Source organism: Phyllostomus discolor, chromosome 2 (genome assembly GCF_004126475.2).
Source record: "Phyllostomus discolor isolate MPI-MPIP mPhyDis1 chromosome 2, mPhyDis1.pri.v3, whole genome shotgun sequence".
Taxonomy (NCBI): Eukaryota; Metazoa; Chordata; class Mammalia; order Chiroptera; family Phyllostomidae; genus Phyllostomus; species Phyllostomus discolor.
In genome coordinates, this window is record NC_040904.2 from 93,741,450 (window position 1) to 93,767,607 (window position 26,158).

Below are 26,158 nucleotides of genomic sequence, written 5' to 3' on the forward strand. Positions count from 1 at the left end.
ACCTTTCATTCAATGTTTATTGAGTCCCTACTATATGCCAGGCTTTATTCTGGAAATATAGAGATGTGCAAATGGGACATCATCCCTGCCCTTATGGAACTTGGAATTGGACCAAAAAATGTTAATATAAAATGAAGAATATCATGAATGAAATAAGCTGTGTGACATGTTTGAGGATAATGGAGGATGTCAAGAAGGGGTACACAAACACAGGCTGAGCACGGAAAGGAGAGGGGTATGAGGGGCCCAGCCATGAGAAAAGATAGAAGAACATTTTAGACGGAAGGACAACAGATCCTGCAAATTCACCATTATGATGTCCCTGTAGAATCCCCTCCTTTTGAATGTAGCCCAAACATGTGAATCTGGTATAATGTTGTTCCTCTGATTAGATTACTAATCAAGAGACTGAAGTAATGAAAAGGGAGATTATCCTCAGTGGGCCTGACCTGATCAGGTAATTCCTTAAAAAGGACTGGGCCCTTAATTTAGAGAGATTCAAAAAGCATGAGAATTTACCCTGCTGGTTGTGAAGGAGAAAACTGTCATGTTTTGGAAAAAAGTCATTTGGTAAGGAAGGGCAAGAGGCCTACAGAAGCTGAGAACAGCTCTTGATTGACAACCACCAAGAAAATGGGGACCTCAGAGCTACAACTGCAGGGAAGCTAGTGGAATTCTACTGACAACCTGGGTAAGTTTGGAAGGGGACCACAAGCTCCAGATGAGAACACAGCCCCACTTACACTCTGTTTTCAGCCTTGTGAGACCCTAAGCAGAGAACCTATCTGCTGTACTACTCACAGACTTCTGACCTACAGAAATTGTTAGATTAAAATACAGCTATAGTTTAAGCTATTACATTTGTGATAATTTGTTCCACAGCAACAGAGGAGACTGCTGTTTTTGTTCAATCTGCTGTCCCTTTGCCTTCCCTGGGTAGCTCCTTCTTGACCTCCTTTAATCCCAGATCAGCTCTCAAACAACTTTCCCAGTCTCTTCATCTTATAGAGACTTCTAACTCTGAACACACAAACCTCCTATGCCAATCAATCATGTTGCTCTTCTGCCTGCAGTTGTCTTGCATTATTATTGAACTTGCCTCATGGAGGGAGATAGTCCCCATATGATTTAAACTACCTGATGGCTCAACTCATCCTATAGACTTGGTATTCCCCATAGGTCCTTGCACAAAGCAAATGGTAAGAAGCTATTAATTGAATGATTGCCTCATGGATCCCGGAGGCCTCCTTCCCTATAAGAGAACAATTCTTGTCTTAGCCAGGCCCAAGGGATCTAATGTATATCACTGGATCTACATATGCTCATTTTGTCTTTGTTTTCTCAGTGTCCAAGGAACCTGGAGACCAGATTCAGACAGGAGATGCACAGAGAGGTTAAACGAGAGCCTACTTAACACCTTTGTGCACCTCAAGGCTTGGGGCTGAGGAAGGGAAGGACAGACCCCAGGCTGGAGGGACTGGGACAGTGCTCCCTGGTGTTCCTCCTGTATGTGCCAGCCCTGCCTGAATCATCTGCTTCTTGTGCATCTAGCATTACAGTTCATGTGTTAACATTTGTAACCCCCCACAAGCAGCTTGAGAGTCAGCTCTGAGGGCTGAGATGAAGGTAGACTCTGCAGAACTTACCTTGGCCCCATAATGTATGACAGAGGTGGCTTCTTTCTCAAGAATGAGTAATAGAGGCCCTTAATTAATAAGGTGAAATTAAGATCCAATCACTAACCCTAAGAGAGGCCTATGACAACCCAGTTCCCTTCTACTGATATATATACATTGCAAATCTCTCTCGAGGTCCTAATTTGGCAATGAAGGAACAGAGCAAGTAGCACCTGTGGTTCTTCCAGGCTGTTTATTTATTTATTTAAAATGTATTTTATTGATTATGCTATTACAGTTGTCTCAATTTTTCCACCTTTGTCACCCCTCCACCTGGTACTCTCTTCCCTCCAGCTATCTCCTCCCTTAGTTCACATCCATGGGTCATGCATCTAAGTTCTCTGGTTACTCCATTTCCTGTTCTTAACCTCCCCCTGTCTATTTTGTACCTACCAATTATGCTTCTTATTTCCTGAACCTTTTCCTCCATTCTTCCCCATTCCCCATCCCAGCTGATAACCCTCCAAATGATCTCCATATTTATGATTCTGTTCCTGTTCTGGTTGTTTGTTCAGATTGGTTCTTTAGATTCAGTTCTTGATAGCTGTGAATTTGTTGAAATTTTATTTTATCTTCATTAGATAAAGATTTTATTTATTTATATTTTAGAGAGAGGGGAAGGGAAGGAGAAAGAGAGGGAAAGAAACATCAATGTGTGGTTGCCTCTCATGTGCCTCCTATTGGGAACCTGGCTCACAACCCAGTCATGTACCCTGACTAGGAACTGAACTGGCACCCTTTGGTTGGCAGGCCCATTTTCAATCCACTGAGCTACACCAGCCAAGGCCATTTGTTGCCATTTAAATGTTAATAGTTTTGATCTTTTTCTTAAATAAGTCCCTTTAACATTTCATATAATAATGGCTTAGTGACAATGAACTCCTGTAGTTGTACCTTGTCTGGGAAACACTTTCTCTGCCCTTCCATTCTAAACGATAACTTTGCTGGGTAGAATAATCTAGGTTGTGTGTAGGTCACAGGTGGCAAACACAAGGCCTGTGGGCCAAATCTGGCCCTCCACCTTGTTTCATCCTTCCAGGCACCTTGTTTCTACCCGGTGGCAGCACCGAGCTCCTTGCCTCTAGTTGAGGAGCAGTTACATTTATACAGTCCTAAAATTACATTGGGCCCTTTGAAGGCAACTGTGAGGCTGATGTGGCCCACGGTGAAAATGAATTTGACACCCCTGATGTAGGCCTTTGCTTTTCATCACTTTGAATATTTCTTTCCAGTCCCTTCTTGCCTGCAATGTTTCTTTTGAGAAATCAGCAGCTAGTCTTATGGAAACTCTTTTGTAGGTAACTCTCTGCTTTCCTCTTGCTGCTTTTAAGATTCTCTACTTCTTTTATCTTTGACATTTTAATTATGATGTGTCTTGGTATGGACCTCTATGGGTCTAGCTTGTTTGGGACTCTGTGCTTCCGGGACTTTTTTGTCTATTTCCTTTGCCAGACTAGGGAAGCTGTCTTTCACTATATTTTTAAATAAGTTTTCAATGTCTTGCTCTTTCTCTTCTCCTTCTGGAACCCCTATGACTTAAATATTGGTATGTTTAAATTTGTTTTAGAGGTTTCTAAACCTATCATTGTTTTTTAAAATTATTTTTTCTTCCTGCTATTCTGATTGAATGCTTTTTCTTCCTTGTGTTCCAAATTGTTGATTTGATTCTCGGCTTCATCCTCTCCACTGTTTGTTCTCTGTAGATTTTCCTTTATTTCTCTTATTGCAAACTTCATTTCTTCCTTTATGTTTTTGCTATACTCAGTGAGTTCTCTGAGCATCCTGATTACTGGCATTTTGAACTCTGCATCTGATAAGTTGACTATCTCCATTTCATGTATTTCTTTTTTCTGGGGTTTTGTTCTGTTCTTTCATTTGGGCCATATTTCTTTTGTCTCCTCAATTTGGCAGGCTCCCTGTGTTTGTTTCTGTGTATTAGGTAGAGCTGCATTGACTCTCAGTCTTAGAAAAGGCATCTGTAAATTGTGGTGGAGCCGTAGGTAATTGCCAGGGCAGAGCAACTCACTTCACCGCTTTGTGGCTCTGTGTGGAGGGAGGGCTGGGAGTGGGGACAATGCCACTGTCTGGCTTCTGGAGGTTTGCCCAGCACTTGTCCCATTTCTAGTCACTTCCCCCACTTCCTGTATGTGACTGGTGCCATTTCAGCTGTTGCCCTGGTGCTGAATCCCAGATGGGGTGGGCCTGCATGAGTCCTAAATCTGTTGTGGTCCCTTTAAAAAAAGTCTCTTGAGAATTCTGGTTTCTTTTGCCACCCCGCCCCCCATCAGTTTTTGCAGCCAGAAGTTATGGGGGCTTATCTTCCTGGCGGTGGAACCCTGGGTTAGGAGGTCTGGTCTGGGGCTGGGATTGCTGGCTCACAAGGTGTCCCTTCTGATTTTTGCCCACTACACAGGAATGTGGGACTACCACCTCTCTTTACCTCTCTGTGCCTCTGTGCCTCCATCCCTCCTACTCCTCTGGGTGACTGTGGCTTCTTTAAATCCTTGGTGGTTGGACTTGTGTACAGCTCAATTTTCTGACAGTTCTGGTTGCTGTTTGTTTTGAGTTATAGTTATAATTCTTTCTGTAGCTGCATGAGGAACAAAGCATGTCTCCCTACACCCCCATCTTGACCAGAAGAAGAGACTCTTCCAGGCCTTTTATTCTGCTCAGGACTTTAGACTCTGCTGGGCACTGGGCTGTGGCTTTGAGTCAAATATGTCTACGTGGGCCTGGCTCTCAGCACTGATTGCTGAGGAACCTTGGAAAAGAGACTCTGCCTTGCATCCTGCAGCTGTCATAGCCAGATAGCTGTCAGGGTTGGGAAGGAAAGACAGGACACACCTCCTTGTGCCCACACTTGCAGTTGGGCTCAGGCCTTTCATTTACATAATGTCATTTGATGTAAAAGCCTGACCACCCCATACATCCAGTGGTGTGCTATTAAATGGCTAACAACTGGCTCTCTGGGTAAAGAAAGCTTTAGTGTGTACCATTTGCCAATTTCCATGGTACAAATATACCCACCATTGCCCATTTCAAGATACAGCAAAGGTTTAATAGCTGGACCAAAGAATTGTTAAAATTTTGCCAATTAGCTTTCACTAGCCATCACCAGCTGGCTTCAAGCACACCACTGAGAGTTGCATGCTTTCCTAAATATGCTTTAATGTTCAGCAACTCCATGCAGGCTCCTGTTAATCTAATAAGTCAGCAAGTGCAGGGAACACTGGCTTCATTTCAGAAAGCTGGAATCAGAGACACAGAGAGGTTACATGGTGAACTTGAGGTCCCACAACCTGTCGTGGCAGAGCCAGGGCTCCCATCTCCGGGGCCAGCATCTCTCCTGGGTGCCCCACCCCCTCTCAAGGGCATGGACAAGTCTCTGAGGGCTTGTGGAGACACGGGCTCCCTCAGGAAAGGTGGCTTGAAGGGTGGCTTGTACCTTGAGAGTGCTGTGGATGTCCAGAGCTGAGTTTCCCCAATTAATTGGATTCTATTACTTGCCTGGGAGGATCTTTTAAAATACATATTCTCAGGCCACATCCCTGGATATTTTGTTTAAGTTTTATGAAGTTAAACCCAAAAATGTGTATTTTTAACCAGCGAATGAATCTTATGATTAGACAAGTTTGAGAAATTCTGTATTAAGGAAAATTTTTGTGTCAAAATTACTTGTTACCTTGGGTAAGAAGGGAGAGATGAGATTACATTTACCACTTTTACATAACATTTTTTTCTAATTATTTTTTTAAACACGATTAAGCATTTAGAATAAATAAATGAGACCCTCAAATCTGCCTCTAGGGTTTTTTTCCACAGGGACTGAGACATAGAGGTTGTTCCTGAATTAGCCATCGGAGGGCACCATAATGCAGCAAGAACTCCGTCAGCTCCGCCGGGGTGAGGAGTTCATTGCTCACCTGGGGGCTCTCTAGGCCCAGTGGGAGTCAGGGAGGCAAAGCTCAGCCCCCTAGTTCCTAGAGCACCGCAGGGACCCTGACTTCCCACCCAGGCAGGCTGTGCCACCTCTTATCTTCCAAATTAATCGCAGATGACCGACTACAGGCAAGGGCAGGGCTGGGCATGGATGTGAGCAAGAAGAGAGACCAGGGCTGCCCCCACCCAGGACCGCCTCTGGACACGTGGGCTGCTGCGCTCACCGCAGGGTTCCAAGATCTAGTTTACCTGCGGGTTTCAGCGAGTAGAGTAGCCCACGCAGCTCCCTCACCAGGCCCTCTCTCCTTGTGTTTGAGCTTCTGGCTGTCTGGACTCTCTCTAGCATGGCCCGAACATGGACGGTGTGCAAGGTGGTTAAGTGCGTGGACACCAGATACAGATTGACTAACATCTAAGTTCCAGTTCTTCCATTAACCGTGTGGCCCTGCACCTGAGATTTGGCTTCTTCTCCAAGACTCATCTTCCTCATCAGCACAGAGAGCATAATGATTCAGCTCCATAGGGCTTTTATGAATAGTGAATGCGAGTATCTCTGTGAAGGTTTTTGTTTGTTTGTTTGTTTGTTTAGCACAATGTCTGGTACATATTAAATATTTTAAAAAACAGTATTGTCATTATTATTGTGCTAGCCCAAGGGATCTGTGTTTGTTCGTATCAAAGAATTTATGGGTGTCTGTCCCTTATTCCTGATTACTAGAGGACATTTAATTTATTTATCAAGCAGGTATATAATAGCACTTTCTATGTGCCAGGCAACTGTAAGAAGTGTTTTACTGGCATTACTCATTTAATCCTCACAACCCTTTTTCTATTATGCTAAACAGATTAAAACAAAACAAAATGAAACCAGGCCCAGAGAGGGTAACTGACTTGACCAAGGAAGGTGGAATCGTCACTAAGCAGGGCAGGCGGTGTGGCTGGGCGTCTCTGCTCAAGGCAGTGTGCAGTGGGGAGAGAGGCTCACTGAGTCCCTCATCCTGCCCCTGCCAGCTGTGTGATCTGGGCGAGCTTACCTACCCAGTCTAGCCTCAGTGTCTTCAGTTGGAAAATAGGGATAACATACCTGCCTGCTGGGGAGTTGTGAGGGTTATCGATAATGAAAAGCTCTTAATGCCTGGCATATAGTACACACCAAATAAATGGTACCTGTTTCTATTGTTGTTGCTTTTATCATCAGGCAAGTTAGGATGAGCACAGAGGTAGCTGGGGCATTAAAGGCATAGGAACTGTGCCTTGTTTACTCCGGGGAAAGAGCACCTGTGGAGCTGGGCTGCTGGCATGGCCAGAAGCCCTTCCCCGGGTGCCCTGGCCCCACGTCCACCGGTGAAAGGTCCAGTCACTGGAACAGACGGAGTGCTGGCAGGGGAATTAGGGCACTCGGGTTCTAGTTCGAGACCTGTGCAGAAGACTGCAGGACCTCGTGCAAGCATGTGACAGGTCTGCACAAATGCGTTACACTAGGTGCCTTTTTTGACTCTCAGTTCTGTGACTGGGGTTTGGGGACTTGTCATCCTACTGAAGGTCTCAAGATCCTCGCAGAATTCTACCTCCACCTAAAATAAAGCCTTGTCTCAGAGTGGGAGGTGTGTGTGGGGGGAACGGATGATGAATTCTCTTGAGGAAGCAGAGGGTGGGGGAGGTGAGAGGCTGCGCTGGGTGAGAGGGCCTGGGTCTAACTCCCCCCTGGGTTTAATGAGCCCCAGAGCTCTGTGAGGGCTGCTTTTCACCATCTTTTATTTCATCAGACAGGGGGCTCAATAAATCTTTAGTTCTATGGACTCCCCTCGTGGAATTGTTGAAGAAAAAAGCTTCTTGCAAATGATTAGAAAGCCCTTTGCAGATATAAAGTGCTTATTTAGATGCAAACTAAAACTCCAAGGTGCCTGTGACTCATCTGGTACCTATTGTGCTCCTGCGAAGGCGCAGAGGCTTGCCTGTGTGATGGGTGCCATTTGAGAGCCACTTAAAGAGCTCCCCAGTGAATGAATTTGGTTGCATTATTCACGGGCTCCTGGAGGAGGACTTGAAATCTCACCGCTCACATCGTGTCCTCCTCCTCTGACACTTTCTCAGCCCTCTCCCCAAATTTGTTCTGACCCGCAGTGTGGTGGGAGGGGCTGGCCCACTGGGGAGGCGAGGAGCCAAGGAGGCGGGGCCTTGTGCTCACCCACTCTGCTTTGTAAAAAAGAAAAGGCAGCTTTAGTCCAATTCTTCAGCATCCAGAGCTATGCCTAAGAACCTAATGACAATAGTATTGCTTGCTTTCAAAAACCCTTTCATCATTTCCTTTTCTTTCCTATCTCTTACTCCCCTGCTATTACAGATCAGGGCTTCATGACCAAAAAATGCTGAATCCATTTGGTCAGATTTGTCAGACTGGTGTGACTGGTTTGTCAGCATTGTGTGAAGACCAAAGGTCTGCATGAATGACTGCATTTTTAATGAATTGACCAGTTATTTGGCATCACACGAACAGAATTTAATTCCGTGTACCACAAACTGCTTGTGCGGGATAATGGAGACCATTTTTCCAAGGCCTATGTTCATTCCTAGGATAGAATAAAGGCTCCATTTTGAGGTTTGGTGAGGATTTGTTTATATCGAAATTGAGCCACGCAAGGAGCATCCTTCTCCATTGGGATCTAAGGCATAAGCCAATTGTCCCTTCAGGTTTCAGGTAGGTGAGTGCTATGCACTCTGGGAGTTTTCCTGTATGAGACAGAAGTTGATTCAAGGTTTATTCTTGTTGGTTGTGTCTTCAGTGGTCAAAGTAGAAGGGTGTGTCATGACTGCTGCCAGTAGAATGGCACACCTGTGCAAATTAGAAAACGCACCCTCTCCTGGCGGACTTAAGGCTTGGCAGAGGAAACACTGGCTGAATTCGACCCCCACACCCTTGAGCAAGGCACAACCCACAGGGCCTCACCCACCAGCTGCCTGTGTGAATGTGTGTGGATGGAGTGGACAGGCGTGTTCTCGAGGGGGAAGAGAGCACAGTCAGACTAGCAGGCTGGGTGGGAGCTGTCCCAGAGCCTCTTCTAGAAGCTCTCTTTATATAGTTCTTTCCTCCTTCTTCTGAGGCTGATCTTCTCCCACTCTCTCCTGTCCTTTCTGAAGGTGCACACTTGTGATATAAGCACTGGCTACCCTCAGGCAGGGACCCCTGAATTCAGTTTAATATTCTTTGTTCAAGGCTCTGTAATACACTCGGCAGGGAGATTCACAGTCAATAAGGGCTAGGACTAGAGTTTAGGTGGTAGAGGTGGTGATATAGAAAACCAGATGCTCTGTGTTACTTCTGTAAAAAACGTTTTTTATGTAATAAATGTCCAGAAATCACACAAAAGACTCCCGTCTGCCCTCCTTTTACCAAAAACAAAGTAGTAACGAAATTTTCTTCCCAACCCAAATCAGCTCACCTTTCATCCTTGTTCTCCAACCCCCTCCTCCCAATTAGGAATCACAAAAACCCCAAACAGAATCCTCTTCTGTGACCTGGGTGGAAGGAAAGGTTGGGAAGCCTATAGAATAATCATTTCTTTCCTGTCACAGGGGTTCCTTTTCACCCACAAACCATAGTTTAAGAGAAAAAGAAGAAGGAAAATGTCCCAGCATTAAGTTCTACTTTGCAGATGCAAAGCCTGTGTGTGTCTCAAATACAGCAAGGGCAGCTTCCCCACCCAGTCTAGGCCGCCCCTCTCCTAAGCCAGGAAGGGGGAGCCCCAGCCCTACCTATCGATGCTGATGGCACAGAGGTTTAGGATGCTGGCTGTACACATCATGACATCCAGGGTGACGAAAACATCGCAGCAAAGGCGGCTGAAATTCCAGACTCCACCTGTCACCTGAGCATCAGAGACAAGGATGTTAGTGTTCCCCCCAGTGAAGGGACAGCAACCCAAACAACTCTATGCCTTCCCTAGGCTGCCCTCTGTAGATAACAGGCTGGCATGCCTTCCCTGTTGGTACATCATCATGACCAAGGACAGGTAGACACCAAGGGAGTGACAGTCTGCCCAAGATTGGTCACATGCAAAAAGGACAAAGTCGCAGAATATTAGAAAGTTGGAGATGGAAGGGATCTTCCAAATCAACTAGTTCAGTATTTCTCAAAGTCTGGTCCACAGTGGGGTATTCATTAAAGATGAAGATTTTGGAACTCTTTCCTAGACCTGCTGAGTTAGACTTTCTGGACCTGGGGCCCATGAATCTTCATTTTAAAAAATAACTCCTCTATCTCTAATCACACCAACATTTGAGAATCACTGATTTGATTCAAACTCTAGAGGCAACTAAAGCTCTATGTGGTGAAGTGATATGCCCATAGGTGCATAGCAAGCAGTCAGTGAGCTTGGGTCACCGCCAGATGTGTGCAGTGAGGCAAAACTGCCTCTCTGAAGCTCTCCATCCAGTGGCAAGCTTTCCATGCACCCAGAAAATAACCAGAGACACATTTTTCATAAAACTGACCTCCCAAGTGGAATTCTATCTGGCTTCTGGTTTTAAAGTTTGGAAACACCCTGGAACATATCTCTAAAAACCTATGTAAGTTAAGTCTATGCCAATGTGCCTGCTTTTGACACTCAGGTCCCAGGCACCAAGAGTTGAGGGGACAGACTGGACCAGAGCATTGGAAAGGGTCCCAGATCCTCCCTACCACTCACAGAATTAGTGAGGATGGCTATGACCTTGTTCATTTTTACGTGTGTCTCAAGCTCCAGAACTTCTAGTAACACTTGAAAAAAGTCAGGAATAAAGCAATTTAATTTCCATTCTGGTACATTTCTATTTTATTAAAAAATTTATATAACCTTATTGTACCAGAGAGATCTGTCAGGGAGACTGCCACCTGAGAGTATCCACAAATGCCCATCTTGGGCCTGAGGCCTTTGTTCATTTACTGGCTTCCTGCCTGTGGGGAGCAATCATGCCGTTCTCAGGATCATGGCTCTCAAAGAGAAACCTGGGAAGCTTTGGGTCCCAGGCTGTAGCTGTGTGTCCTTGCTGCGCAGGCCCAATGGCTAATTAAGAGGAAGGGAGAGTGAAAAATAAGTACACTTGCCTCTGAAGTATCTTCTCAAGGAAAAAAGAGACATTGTTGAAACAGTGCTTAAAATAGTGCTGTGGCATTTGATTTTATCACTATATTTGGTCATCTCCAGACCCTGTTTTGAGAAACTCTGAGCAAAGTTATTTTGTTTAAAAGCAACAATGAAAAGTTCAAGACTTCCAGCAAAGATGGAGGCATAGGTAGATATACTTTGCCTTCTTGCACAACCAAAAGAAGGACAACAACAAATTTAAAGACAAAAATAACCAGAACTATTAGAAAATCAAACTGTATGGAAGTCAGGCAACTAAGGAGTTAAAGAAGAAACATTCGTCCAGACTGGTAGGAGAGGCAGAGATAGGCAGCTAGAAAGGAGAGGACTAGTGGCAAGGCACTGGCTGGTGGACCAGAAGGGCAAGGCAGTAGCTGGCAGACCAGGCAGTCCCACATTTGCATCCGGATAAACTGGGAGGAACAACTGGGGAGCGACACAGACCATGCAACCCAGGGTTCCAATCCAGGGAAATAAAACCTCAAAACCTCTGGCAGTAAAAACCTGTGGAGGTTGTGGTGGTGGGAGAATCTTCCAGCCTCACAGGAGAGTCCATTGGAGAGACCCACAGGGTTCTAGAACATCCACAAACCCACTCACCCGGGAATTAGCACCAGAAGGCCCAGGTTGCTTGTAAGTAGTGAGGGAAGTGACTGAAAGCTGGGCAAGCAAGCGGCATTGTTCCCTCTCTGACCCCACCTGCACACACAGCCTGACAATGCAGCAATGTGGGTTGCCCCATCCTGGTACATACCTAAGGTTCTGCCCTTTAAATGTAACAGGAGCACTGAGACAAAAAAAAATATGGCCCAAATGAAAGAACAGATCAAAGCTGCAAAAACAGAGCTAAGTGATGAAGAGATAGCCAACCTATCAGATGCACAGTTCAAAACACTGGTAATCAGGATGCTCACAGAAATGGTTGAGTATTGTTGCAAAATAGAGGGGAAAAGTGAAGGCTATGAAAAGAGAAATAAAGAAAAATATACAGGGAACCAACAGTGAAGGGAAAGAAACTGGGACTCAAATCAATGATTTGGAGCAGAAGAAAGAAATAAACATTCAACCAGAACAGAATGAAGAAATAAGAATTCAAAAAAATAAGGAGAGGCTTAGGAACCTCTGGGATAACTTTAAACATCCAACATCCGAATTGTAGGGGTGCGAGAAGGAGAAAAGAAAGAGCAAGAAATGGAAAATTTATTTGAAAAAACAATGAAGGAGAACTTCCCCAATCTGGCAAAGGAAATAGACTTCCAGGAAGTCCGGGAAGCTTAGAGAGTCCCCAAAAGTTGGAAGGAAGCACACACCAAAGCACATCATAATTATGTTACCCAAGATTAAAGGTAAGGAGAAACTCTTAAAAGCAGCAAGACAAAAGGAGACAGTTACCTACAAAGGACTTTTTGAAAGAAACCTTGCAGGCAAGAAGGAGCTAGAAAGAAGTATTCAGTCTTAAAATGCAAGGACCAACATCCCAAATTATTCTATCCATCAAAGCTATCATTTAGAATGGAAGGGCAGATAAAGTACTTCTCAGACAAAGTCAAGTTAAAGGAGTCTATCGTCACCAAGCCCTTATTCATATGAAATGTTAAAGCACAGGTGGCAAACAAAAGGCCTAAGGGCCAAATCCAGCTTTCTACCTTGTTTTATCCGACCTGGCACTTTGTTTCTACCTGGTAGCAGCACCAAGCTCCTTGCCCCTAGTTAAGGAGTAGTTACAGTTTTACTGTCCTAAAATTACATTCAGCCCTTTGAAGTCAACCATGAGGCCGATGTGGCCCCCGGTGAAAATGAGTTTGACACCCTGTGTTAAAGGGACTTATCTAAAAAAAAAAAAATCAAAACTATGATAAATGTAAAATGCCAACAAACTCACAACTATTAACAACTGAACCTAAAATAAAATGACAACAAACTCACAACTATTAACAAATGAACCTAAAACAAAAACAAAAACATACTAAGCAAACAACTAGAACAGGAACAGAATCACAGAAATGGAGATCACCTGGAGGGTTATCAGCCAGGGGGGGGAGGAGGGGAGAAAATGAAGGAAAAGGTACAGGGAATAAGAAGCGTAAATGGTAGGTACAAAATAGACAGGGGGAGGGTAAGAATAGTATAGGAAATGGAGAAGCCAAAGAACTTATATGTATGACCCATGGACATGAACTAAGAGGGGGCAATGTGGGTGGCAAGGTGGAGGGGAGTAAAGGGGAGAAAAAAATGGGACAACTGTAATAGCATAATCAGTAAAATATATTTAAAAATGAATGAATGAATGAATAAATAAATAAACAAATAAGGATCTTAAAATAAGAAAATAAAAGCAACGATGAAAAGTTCAAACTAGCTCTGAAATCACCATTTTTTGCTTATTTGGCTGTGTATATAAAAAGACCCAATGTGAATTTAGGAATTCACATTTACAGAAATTCTTACAATGAAAAACTTTAAAAAAGGAGTATGCATATAGTCATAATAACACAATGATTTAAGGAAGTAAGGAGAATAAAAGATAGTGTTGCTTTTTACACAGGATGATTGTTTGCTGTAAAAGCTTCTTGCAAAAAGTTGAATTTTGTATACTAACTCTCATTTTAACATATGTCTATTATGTAATTTATGTCCTAAATTGAGGAAAAAACACTTTTCCTTCCAAACTGTGATTGCCTATTTGTGTCTGTGTTAAAGGTACAAGGTAGATGAGAGGGTTATTTAGAACAACAGAAACCCTCTCACTCCTTCACTCACTCATTCATCCATGAAGCTAGTAGTTGTGAAGGTCCTAATACTTAGTTCATAGAAAGAGGGTATATGCTATGTGTTTTAAGAGGTTTTACTGAGTGTACTTCAGGCCCTGTCCTTGAAGAATTTATAAGATTATTGAAGAAGCAAGTAATTTGTAAGTAACATAACTAGAGATTATCATGAGATCCTAATGTTATTAATACAACCTAACATTTTTTTAGAACTTACCCTATTATGCACCACTGACCCACATAACCTGTTTTAGGATTTCTGTAGCTTTAAAACTTCAGATTCAGAAAACTGAATGTGCTCATACAGGTTTTCAGGACAAAGAGTACACTTCTTTGATAGGAAATTAAATGACTGTTACTTAATAAACTCCGTAGGAGCAGGGACTTGTACTTGTTTGTTGCTGCATCCTCGGCACCTAGAGCAATGCCTGGCATGCAAGTCTGTTCTGAAAGAATGACTGGTCTCTGACACAATCTATATTAATACTAATAGCTAGTGTTTGCTGAATGCCTGCTTTTTTCCTTCTTCCTATTTTTTAAATTCAATTTATTGGGGGTGGCATTGGCTAATAAAATAATATAGGTTTCAGGTGTACAGCTCTATAACATATCATCTGTATATTATATTGTGTGTTCACCACCCCAAGTCATTTCTCTTCCCATCACCACTATCTCTCCTTGACTTTCTTCTACTTCCCCCTACCCTCCCTTTCCCTCTGGTAATCACCGTACTGTTTTCTGCATTAATGAGGTTTTTTTTTTTTTCTTAATCCCTTTACCTTTTTCACCCAGCCCCACAACCCCCCTTCCCTATGACAGTCTGTTCTCTACTTATGAGTCTGTTTCTATTTATGTGTTTGTTTCTATTTTGTTAGTTTATTTTGTTTATTAGATTCCAAATATAAGGGTCCCTGTCTTTCTCTGGCTTACTGGGTCTTGATGTTCTGCAAAGCACTTTATGTACACGGCCTCCACTGATGATTATAATCCTATGAGAGAGGACTACTGTTGAGACAGGATAGTGAGAATCTAGGGAAATTCCTTGGTAAGTGGATTAGGGAGACCAACAGATAGCTGAACACAATGGCTGAGCAATTTACAGCCAGGTGCAGATGGTCACCCAGGTGCCTGGCAGGGGGCAAAACTGGGAAAACAAGGACCTCACCCCCCAGGGTAACCTTTCCTTCTCTCGTTTTTCCTCCTTGGAGGTCTCAGGTCTATTTCTGTTCCAGGCCCAGAAAAGCACCAGGACCAACTTCAATGACTAAAGACCTTCTGTCCTGCCACTGACCAATCAGTGGAGACCATGACCCTGAAAGGGCACACCTGGAGAACTGATGAATATTCTGATGAAACCCTCCTCTGAGACCTCCCCTAAGATTCCCAACCACCATCAGGAAAGAGATAAAAGCCTCAAGAGAGAGGACCCAGCATGTGCTTTCCCTCTGGGGAGCAGCCCTTGCCATTCTCTTTACCCTCTTCTCCCTTCACTTCTTTCCCCAGAGGCACATGTCTCCTAAACTCTACAGCAATGGGCAGCAGTGGCAGCTGGTCTCAGGCTAGTCCCCTGAACCTGTCCCAAAGGCCCCCTTTTCTCTGACTTCCCAGTGAGCTATGGCAGCCCAGCCTCGGCTCTCTTGTTGCTTCTTCTGTGCTAAGCCCTTCCTTGTTTCACTGTCCTCAGCTTTAATAAATGGATCCTCATAGTCATCTGGGGTCATGTTGTGAAATCTTTCCTATATGAAGTCAAGAACCAACACACTACAGCTGGCACTAGGCAGACTTATTTGGGGCCAGGCCCCTGTCTGGTAACACTGTCATCTTCATCACAGACAAAGAGACTCAAGCTTAGAGAGGTTCCATGCCTTCCCTGAGGTGGCACAGCTCCTCAGGTCAGACAGGGCATTGGAGGGTGGGTTGCTTCATGCTCTGCTATATAGAAGTGTCAAGTGAGGAGGGGACAGTTATTGAAAAGGGATGGAACTGGGTGAATGCAAGAGGAAAGGAGAAAACCTTGTGCACATCAAGGATTTTTTTGTGTGACAGAATTTGTCATCTCCCTTCTAGGACGCCCTCCTGATTTCCTCTGTCTCCGGGCTGCAAAAAGCGGTGGTGGCTGCTGACTTTGGGGCCTCAAGAAAGTACACACTGGGCAGGTTTCCTTGGTACCCTGCTTCTTTAGCTCCTATGGGCCAAACCCCCCAACCTCTCCACTGCTTCCACTCCCCAACTACACCTCCGTATTTTGGCTATCTTTTCTTTTATTCTCCAATTCTGCCATCAAAATTTCCATCCTCTCCTTGAGCTCAGCTAAGTCACAAGAAGAAAACAATCTGATTAGCTGGTTCTAGTAATAAGTAAGCCTTCCTCAGAGCTTACTCATTAAAATGAGTCTCTAATTGGTGGGATGTGTAACAGAAATACTTTTTATCTATGGAGTCCTTCACGCCAAGCAAATAATAAGTGATGAATAAAGAGCTGTGAAGGGCCAAGATCAAATAACTCCCAAAGCAATCCAATGAGTTAAATATTATTTCCAATTTTTCAATAACAAAATGGTGATTGAAAGGGGTTGAGTAATTTGCCTAAGACTACATAGCCAGAGTCACTTCCAGTCAAGATGGAGGCATGGGTAGACATGCTTCGCCTCCTCATGCAACCACAAAAAGGAATTACAACTAAATCTCAAAATAAATAACACTCAGAACTGTCAGAAAATCGAACTGTATGGAAGTCTGACAACAATGGATTTAAAGAAGCCACATTCATTGAGATGGGTAGGAGGGGCGAAGATGCGGAGACTGGTTGGAGATGTGATGAGGCGCAGTGTGGTGTGGAGAGGCAGCAGTGGTGGAACAGGCAGGGCTTGGGCGGTCCCACATTCACGTGTGGTGGATAAAAATTGGGAGGGATACCATGGGAGTGAGTGATCCCAGCCCAGGCCAGATCACACAGACCACAGTTCCAGCACTGGGAAGATAAGTCCCCATAACTTCTGGCTGTAAAAACCAGTGAGATTTGGGGCAGCAGAAGAAACTTCTGGACTTTCAGAAAACTTTGCTTAAAGGGCCTGCATCTTAGAGCATATATGAACCCGTCCCCTCTGGGATTCAAAACTAGGGCAACAGCTGAAAGGGAACTAGTCTCACAGCGGGAGTGGGTGAAGTGATGGGAAATGGGGTGAATGCTGGGCAAACCCCCAGAAGCCAGGCAGCGGTACAGTCCCCTCTCTAAGTTGTCCACCAACACAGAGCCACAAAGCTGTGAAGCGGGTTGCCCTGCCCTGGCAATTACCTAGGTCTCCACCTCACACAATTTACAGGCGACATTTACAGGGAGTCAAAGCAGCTCTACCTAATACACAGAAACAAACACAGGGAGGCTGCCGAATTCAGGAGACAAAGAAATATGGCTCAAATGAAAGAACAGAACAAAATCCCAGAAAAAGAACTAAATGAAACTGGGATAGTCAACTTACCAGATGCAGAGTTCAAAACACTGGTGATCAGGATGCTCAAAGAACTCATTGAGTATGGCAAAAACATAAGGGAAGAAATGAAGGTTACACTAAGTGAAATAAAGAAAAATCTGCAGGGAACCAACAATGAAGGCAAGGAAGCTGGGATTCAAATCAATGATTTGGAACATAAGGAAGAACTAAACATTCAACTAGAACAGAAAGAAGAAACAAGAATTAAAAAAAATGAGGATAGTACAAGGAGAATCTGGGATATCTTCAAATGTGCCAACATCCAAATAATAGGGGTGCCAGGAGAAAAGGAAGATCAAGACATTGAAAACTTATTTGGAAAAATAATTAAAGAAAACTTCTGTAATTTGTCAAAGGAAATAGACATACCAGTTCAGGAAGCACAGAGAATCCCAAACAAGTTGGACCCAAAGAGGACCACACCAAGATACATGAAAATTAAAATGCTGAAGATTAAAGGTAAGGAGAGAATCTTAAAAACAGCAAGAGATAAGGAGACAGTTACCTACAAAGGAGTTCCCATTAGACTAGCAGCTGATTTCTCAAAAGAAACCCTGTAGGCAAGAAGGGACTGGAAAAAAGTATTTAAAGTGATGAAAAGCAAGGACCTACGACCAAGATTACTCTATCCAGCAAAGCTATCATTTAGAATCGAAGGGCAGATAAAGTGCTTCCCAGACAAGGTAAAGCTAAAGGAGTTCATCATCACTAAACCATTATTATATAAAATGTTAAAGGGACTTATTTAAGAAAAAGAAGAAGATCAAAATCATAAACATTAAAGTGACAACAAACTCATAGCTGAATCTATAAAAACAAACAAACTAAGCAAACAAACAGAACAAGGATGGAATTATAGACATGGAGATCATTTGGAGGGTCATCAGCTTGGAGGGGGAAAGGAGAGGATGCGGGGGAAAGGTGCAGGGATTAAAAAAGCATAATTGGTAGGTACAAAATAGACAGGTGGACATTAACAATGATATAGGAAATGGAGAAGCCAAATAACTCATATGCAAGACCCATGGACATGAACTAAGGGAGGGATTGATGGAGGGTAGAGGGGTACTGGGTGGAGGGGGCAAAGGGAGAAAATGTGTGACAGTTGTAATAAAAAAAACAATAAAATGTACTAAAAAAAGAGAATACATAGCCAGTAAAAGGAGCTGACATTTCAAACTCCTAATATTGATCATGACTCTCAAAAGTCAGCACCTTAGCCCTGGCTGGTGTGGCTCAGTAGTTGAGTGCCAGCCTGCAAACTCAAGGGTAACTGATTTAATTCCCAGTCGGGACACATGCCTGGGTTGTGGGCCAGGTCCCCTGGTGTGGGGCACATGTGGGAGGCAGCCACACGTTGATGTTTCTCTCCCTTCCTTCCCCTCTCTCTGAAAGTAAATAAAATCTTTTTTTTTTTAAGATTTTATTTATTTATTTTTAGAGAGGGAAGGGAGGGAGAAAGAGAGAGAGAGAGAGAAACATCAATGTGCGGTTGCTGGGGGCTGTGGCCTGCAACCCAGGCATGTGCCCTGACTGGGAATTGAACCTGTGACACTTTGGTTCGCAGCCCACACTCAATCCACTGAGCTATGCCAGCCAGGGCGAAAGTAAATAAAATCTTTAAAAAAATGTCAGCACCTTTAACACTCTGCTTCTGGGAAGTGTACAATTTAACTTCATTCTAATAACATAGGAGGAAAGAGTAGGTGTTTGTTCCTCCATCCACCCATATCCCATATTTATCAACTGCCCATTATATGCCTGATACTACACAGGGGTAGGTGTACAGAAATGAATTAAAGCTGTTTTTGTCCCCAAGACCTCAGAATGTAGTGTGTGCATATTAGGGAGAGAAATGTATGAACTAGTGAGGATGAACTGAGGGCTCAGGAGATGGATGCTAAGAAAATAACTATAATATAATGTGGTAAGTGCTGACAGTGAGATAAGTAGAAAGTATTGAGAGAACTTGAAAAGTAAAGTGATTTTTGAAATTAAATGGGAAAAAAAAGCAAGAAAAATCTGATTGATTTAAGGCTCTTTAGAGACATGATTCTACCTTTCTCCTAAACTCTAATGAATAACTCACTTCAGAATCATACAGCAGCCAGGTGGTGTTACTCTCACTTGCTAATGAATATAACTAACTCCCTTTGGCAATACAGAAGGTGGGAGTAAGCAAGAAATTGTCTTCAGGTACAGAAGTTGGCTACTGAATTTTCAACAGACATAGCCTGCGGCAGCATTTCCCTAATTTACTTTTTATAAGGCAGCATTTCCCAAATCACCTGAGGCTTTTGCTAAACAAAATGATTCTCAGGTTCCTCTCAGAATAATAAGTCCCTCCAATGATTCCTGCCGCCTGGGAAGTTTGGGAAACAGCTGTGTGTGTGTGTGACATTATCTTCAGAAATGGTTGTCCTAAAGTAGGGCTCCTTGAGCATTCTTTGTTCCAGGGGAGACTTTAGCCTCTGGTTCCCTTCTTATAAGTGCATACATAAAATACAGTGGATCACAAAAGATGCCAATTACACTGAAATATCATTACCAAAGTATTTTAAATATATGTGCTTTTTAAATAATGCATTAAGTGACAAGACTTAGTGGCAGATCCAAAATTCCTATAATTTCAAAGTACTGATGAATGTAAATGGTATTTCAAGGTGTGTGCAACAACTGGAATGTGATTTGAAAGTAGAAATATCTGGATGTCTACTGGTGACATGAAGGATTTCTTCTGCTGTGGGTTGATACCTACATTCATAATTGATGAAAGTGCTAAATTTCAGCTTAGTGAAAATGAGAAAATAATTTTATTTACAACCAGGTTGATGGACTCTCCAGATTAAGAATTCTTGCTCTGAAGGATGGATTTGTAGTTGCTTTGGGGGGATAGCCAAGGAGCAAAGATGGAATTACTTCTCAAATAAGCCTCTTCATTTTATTTTTGTTTGCCACATTTGGGATTTTTTTTCCACAGAAGGGGGATTTCTGTGGGGTAAGACAGAGGATTTACTTCTCTGAATTCCAATGTCTTTATCTGTGAAGTGGGGTTTGTACAGATTAGTGGTTCCTGAACGTCAGTCTGTAGCAGATGGCTGGCTGGCTGCAAATCCCTTGGGGTGGGAGTGGGGCTGGGGCTGGGGCTGGCTAGGGCTGGGGTTGGGTGACTGGTTATAATTACTATATATTTCCAAGGCCACCCCTGGAAACTCCAGTTTGGTAGATCTGAGATAAACCCAATGGTCCATATTTCAAGTGCACAAAAAATCATAGAGGAACCCATTTAAAATGCAGACTCTCTTTTATTTCTAATAATCAATGTTATTACAAGGCTAAAAACTCCTCTCTCCCCCAGACAGTACTGTTCTTTCACTCTCTGTGTGGCGAGTTTCCCAGCTTGAACCCACCCTGCTCTTTTTGGCTTGTCTACAGTGCTTAACCCTTGAGTCTTTTCTCCTGCCCACACCGGGACTCACATACTCTGAGTTTAGTATTTCAGATGTCCCCCTGGCTGCTTATGTTGCCTTTCTCTTCTGATATAAGTGCATCACACATCACAAAAGGTGCTTAACTGCGTGGGACAAAATGGGACGGTTGTGCTTGGAGAGGAAAGCTCCAAACTGACTGTAGCTTCTAAAGTAGGAAATTAAAAACTTGAGTGGGAAATGGGAATCTGAGATAGAACTATTCTGTATGGCACAGAAAAGAGTTTTTGAGAAACTGCTGCAAACTGAATTAAAAAGACAACCAGGCCAGGGCCCTATGGAATGTAACTATGCTGAAGTCGCCTTCATGGTTTTTATCACAAATTTCTCTGCTAGACCTGGGGGCAGAGAAAATGGAAGGGGATCAGTGATTGGTTTCTGCTTGTTCACCTTTCTATATTGCTCAAGCTCAGGTTCCTGTGTGCCTTAATGATGAGAATGATAACAATGAAAGCCACCATGGTGCCTATTTGCTGACTGTGCTTGTCCCTCCTTCCAATAGTCCTTGGGTTCTCCTGGTAATCCATGAGATTCCTGAGCAGTTGGTGTGTTCCATGGAAGAGACTCTTCTTTGCTAAGCTAGCTTTTCTGTTCAGTGATTAATTCAGAGAAAATCATGTGCCATAAGACCATCCAATCGAAGTACATCTCGATGCATGTGCTAGAAGTCTGTGGACACAGATGTTCTCTCTTGCTTGTATTGTACACATGTGAGGCTTATTGCTTACCCTTTGCCTATGGATACAGCCAAAATATAGAAAAAGACAGAGCTGAGAGAATTGTAGAAAAATGAGATGGACCCTTGTCCCAACTGTGCCTGTAGTCCACCTTACCATAAGACTTTTCAAGTTCCTGGTGTGCGAGTCAATGCTTTCTGTTTACTCTTTGGGTCAAATTTTGGAGTTAAATTTTCTTTTTTACCTATAACTAAAAGTGTCTTAACTCAGATAGTTATAGATTACACTTTTTAGTTATCAAAACACTTCCTCAGCTGATAACGGTTGAGCCTAACACATAGCCTATGTGATAAGAAAAGTATAGTTGTCACCTCCATTTCATTCACTTAATTCCCAGATCTTTTGATTCCAAATTTCTGAGTCTTTCTCAGAGCATAACTATGTGTTAGAATGAGAGTCATCCCAGTGAATTCCATAAGAAGCATAATGTTATGATATGTAACATTTTATTGTCTGCCTCACAGCAATTCCTCATCTCCACATCTTTTTTTAATGAAATTCACATTTTCACTCTTTCTTTCTATCTTCCCTTGCATGTGTAAGTGGATTTATGATCCACTTCTGGCTACTTAGACTTAAGTGAAGTCCCTTAGGGAGAAGTTTTGAGCCATGCTAGGGAAATGGCTTTTCACCCCCTCCGTAACCCCCATTTATCCTATTTTGAATACAGCTGTGATGTTGGGTCTATGGCAGCCATCCTGTGAGCAGCATGAGGAAGTAAGCCAGCTTGTCAAAGATGGTGAACAGAAAGGATGGAACAGCCTGGTTCTTGATGACACGATGGGGCAGCTGAACCATCAACAACTGCCTTCTTCCACAGTTCTGCTATGTGAACAAAATAACTCATTTATTTAAGCCACAGTTAGTCAAATGTTCCAATATGTACAGCCCAAACATTCCTAACTCATACATACTAGTGTCAATTTACCTTTGAAGGAAGGTATCTGGCCAATATGAGCCAATATTCCCTTCAAAGAAGATGGATATATTCAAATCAAACACAGGAAGCTGTGAATTGGGCAGCTAATTTGTCCCCCACATGATGTTCTTCTCATTTCTGTCCTTTCATCTTTAGGGCCCTCAAACTTACAGCAGTCCCTGTGGTCAGCACTGCATCCTTCCCTCTTTTCAAGGGAGCTCTTATGTATAGTCATTCAATTACTAGACCAGCTACTCAACCACCTGTAGTAACTTGTCATTAGGACAAGTTACTGAGAATAATGCTTTGACCTTCTCTGAGATACATGGATTTATATATTCACAGTTCCTTTAAGGCCCGTTGAGGCTTTAAGTATTCTTTTCTCTTGTTAAGGTACCCCATCTACTCCCAAGTTCCACAGAAAGCAGGTAGGTATTTAAGATTAAGACAAGTATATACTGGGGTGGAAAAGGGAGACCTGGTCCTTTGGACTTCAGACTGCTAATATTTTAACTGGTCATCTGTTAATGATGGCTACTTTAAGTCATATTCTATCTTTTATTGAGGTAGACCCTGAGTGTACTGTTGGAGAAAGTGGTGCAGAGATATTAAGTTGCATTGACTACAGCCTTGAAGCAAGTGGGAAGGGCCAAATTGAGGTGCTAAAGCCCATTTCTCAGTGGAGAGGTGTCTCTGCTGCCTCAAATCTTCTTTATATGGTTGTAGACTCATTTGACCATGCTCTTGATTACTGAACACCTACACCAAATAACCTTTTGGGAAGATAGCATATTGGTTTTTATGAGAGGAGATCAGGAGCTCCACCAGCATTCTCCTCGTAGGGGAAAACACATAGATCCAAACTGCCGAGGGTTCACTGAACCTTTGGCAAAATTTCGTGCCCGCCCTCTATAGACTCAGCTGTTCTTCATGCTCAGCTGTAGAAGGGGTTGATTATCTTTATTGGCAGGTGTGGCTTGAAAGAGCTGGCACGGTGTGGAAAAATCACAATGTGCATCTCTTATACCAATATCTACAGAGATTTTCCAGTATGGTCCATCCAGAGTCCTGGAAGCTATCACAAATGGACACCCTAAGAGTGTGCCTGAATGACTTTGTTACAGACGTGGAAAGCCTGGTTTTATCTCAGGGGGAATTAAAATGCTAATTAGGCTGAAAGTCCTCTTCCTGCCTTTGCTTCTGAGGTCCATCTTTCTGAAAGACTTAGGAATCCTTCTAAGGTATAGGGATGGACAGAAACACTTTGGTGGAGAAACGGTGGTGGTATGAATTATTGACTAATCCATGCTAGGTTATAGCACCTAAAATCTGCCTTACTTTTGAACAAAAATATCACATGCTTTTAACTCCTTTCAGTCTCATTATTATTGAATGTAAAAATAAATAGTTCATTGTTACAACAGACACAGCAGCAACTGATATAAGCAGGAATTGGCCGTCTAATGCAGACATTACAGAACAGACTCATTTAATCAATCACATATCAAATATTTATTTAGCACATATTATGTGCCAGGTAGTGTGTTTGGACTACAGGAAAAAAAGAACAGAGACATAGCCTCTGATTTCAAGATTGTCTCAGAGTAATTGGGTTGACAGAAAAGTCAAGATAACCACAAGACCCTTTGCCATCAGGATACTCTGAGTATTCCCCTAGCCCTGTGATTTACAACTGTTGTGCCACAAGAATTTTTAGAACATTCAATACTTATTTAGTCAGAAGTGCTGGCCTCTTTCCCCTTAGACCGTCAAATTAAGAAAATGACAACAGCTAACACAACAATAGTCATTTGGTATGAATGCCTTGTCTTGAACTATAAATATATAGGTCATATAATAGAGTTGTATCTTATTTGTCATGTTGCATAATAAGGTTGAGTCTGATTGGTTAAATCTTGGTACCAGAAATCCTTATGTACAGGTATAAACACCTGACTTTAAAAAGTCACTTTGGAGCAAAAAGAGTAGGTAATTACTGTTATTATTTTTTTGGTAAATCAACTAAAATTATACCTATTTTTGTCAGATTGGCAAAGATACATTTTTTGGTATGTCACAGAATTTTAGCAATTAGTTTATGTGTGTCCTGAGATGAAAAAGGTTGAAAATTGCTGTGTTATCAGTTAAATCTATTCCTAATCATCCTAGTTGTTTTTTTCTTTTCTTTGTCTTTTTTATTTTCTTTCTTTTATGTCTCCCTGTTGAGATCATGTCTAATTTTAGTTCCCAGTCATCCTTTAATATAAGAACTAGCATAGGCAGTCTGTGTTTGAGATTTTTGCTCTCCTGTGATATGTCATACTTAATTAACTGTCATCTTCACTATTAATATTAACTGAGATATTAATTTGATGAATTTTAATTTCTCTTAATCATAGCATCATTTTGTCCTTCATTGGATACCTCTTTAGAATGATACACAGTGCAGAGAAGAAATATTAATAGCATATTAAGATGTCTTTAAGAAAACTCTTCAGTCAATTGCATGCTTTCCCAGTAAGAATATCTATTTCTTGAACAGGTATAGGCACCCTGGTATTTCTGTTAGCAAATGAATGTTTTCTCTTTATCACCTTCTGACTCTGCTTTGCACCTTTGAATGAAAATACTTTCAAATTTAAGAAATGTTTCTCTCCAAAAGAATTCTCCGGGGTCTGTTGCATTATCTGATTGGTGAAGGTGCTTTACTATTAATGGAGGCACCAAAAATATGAATTGGAAGGTCTGGTTGGATCTTTAGGTAGTAGTCTGTGGATAGCTTATGTCCAAGTGGAAAGAGCCAAGGTCTAAAGGCAACTGACCCGTGTAAAGAAGTCTGATCTATTTGTAGGCTATTCTTTCTCTCTTTTTCCCTCATTCATTAATTTTTTTTGTGTAATTCCTTTTTCCCTCCCCATCTTTGTCCTGAATTCCTCCTGCACACTCTCACCTCCACACACATGGAAACCCTGATGAAGGCGCCTATTGAACTGCCTCCCCCAACCCCTCATGTCTTTGTGACATGCCTGGCAGAGAGTAAACTTGGTGCATTTTTAGGATGAGTCCTATCACTCAAGTCTGGCTACCTGGATACTGGAGGCCCGGGAACAGAATCATTCCCAGCTCCCTGGTTCTGATGTGCACAAGTGGTGCTGGATAATGGCTGCTCTCCATTCTACCTTTCCTCATGAAAGGTAGAAGGACAGGAGCTCTCCCTCCTTCCCAGTCCCCATATCACAGCAGAAAGCATTCTGAGCTCAGAAGGCCAGGAGCTCAGGGATGACAAAGACAAACACAGTCACGTGGGCAGCACGAACCTGGGCTCACTTACCTCCAGGTACACCACCCAGGGCATCACCAAGGTGGCCACCAGCAAGTCCGCCACAGCCAGGCTCACCACCAGGTAGTTGGTGGTGGTCTGCAGGGCCCGTTCCCTTAGCACAGCAACACACACCAGACCATTGCCAAAGACAATGGCAAGGATGAGCGCACAGTAGGACAGGGCGTAGTAGGCATGTGGGCGGGCCCAGCTGGCCCCCGTGGAGTTGTCTGCCCCACAGGTGGAATTGATGTGGCCACTCAGCTGATTTAGTGGCACCATAGCCCAGAGGGAGAGGAACGACCTCAATAGGTGTCCTGAGGGGAAGACAGAAAAAAAAAAGTTGGTAAAATCAGACTCTTTGGAGCTAGGCTGCTTGCATGCAAATATTTGATTTCAACAAACAATTTATTGAGTACTTTCTATATGACAGGCACTGTTCTAAGCACTGGAAATACAGCAATGAACAAAGGGATGATAAAAATTCCTGTCCTCTGGAAGCCTCCATTCCAGAGGAAAAGCCTAATAAACAAGATAAATAAAAGATGTAGTGCATTTGATGATACATATTTTGGAGAACGGTAAATCAAAGATGAGAGTGAGGAGAGGGAGAGGATCATGTGTATGTGAGCAGGGTATCTGATTGCCATTTTTAATTAGGGTAATGAAGCCCTTGGGGAGCAGGTGACAACTGAGTCG

The 26,158-nt window shown here is 42.8% G+C and overlaps 1 protein-coding gene across 2 annotated transcripts in view; it reads right to left on the bottom strand.

The window, feature by feature from the left end:
* Window positions 1-25,763, bottom strand: part of DRD3 (dopamine receptor D3) — a 42,685-nt gene extending 16,922 nt beyond the window's left edge. For both annotated transcript variants that reach the window (XM_028505005.2, XM_028505004.2), the window contains exons 1-2: window positions 25,472-25,763; window positions 9,369-9,481 (exon numbers count right to left, since the gene is read on the bottom strand). In XM_028505005.2, the coding sequence (XP_028360806.1) occupies window positions 9,369-9,481; window positions 25,472-25,741 (383 nt within the window). In that variant the 5' untranslated portion in view covers window positions 25,742-25,763. The remainder of the gene's footprint in view (window positions 1-9,368; window positions 9,482-25,471) is intronic.
* Between the last annotated feature and the right edge of the window lie 395 nt (window positions 25,764-26,158).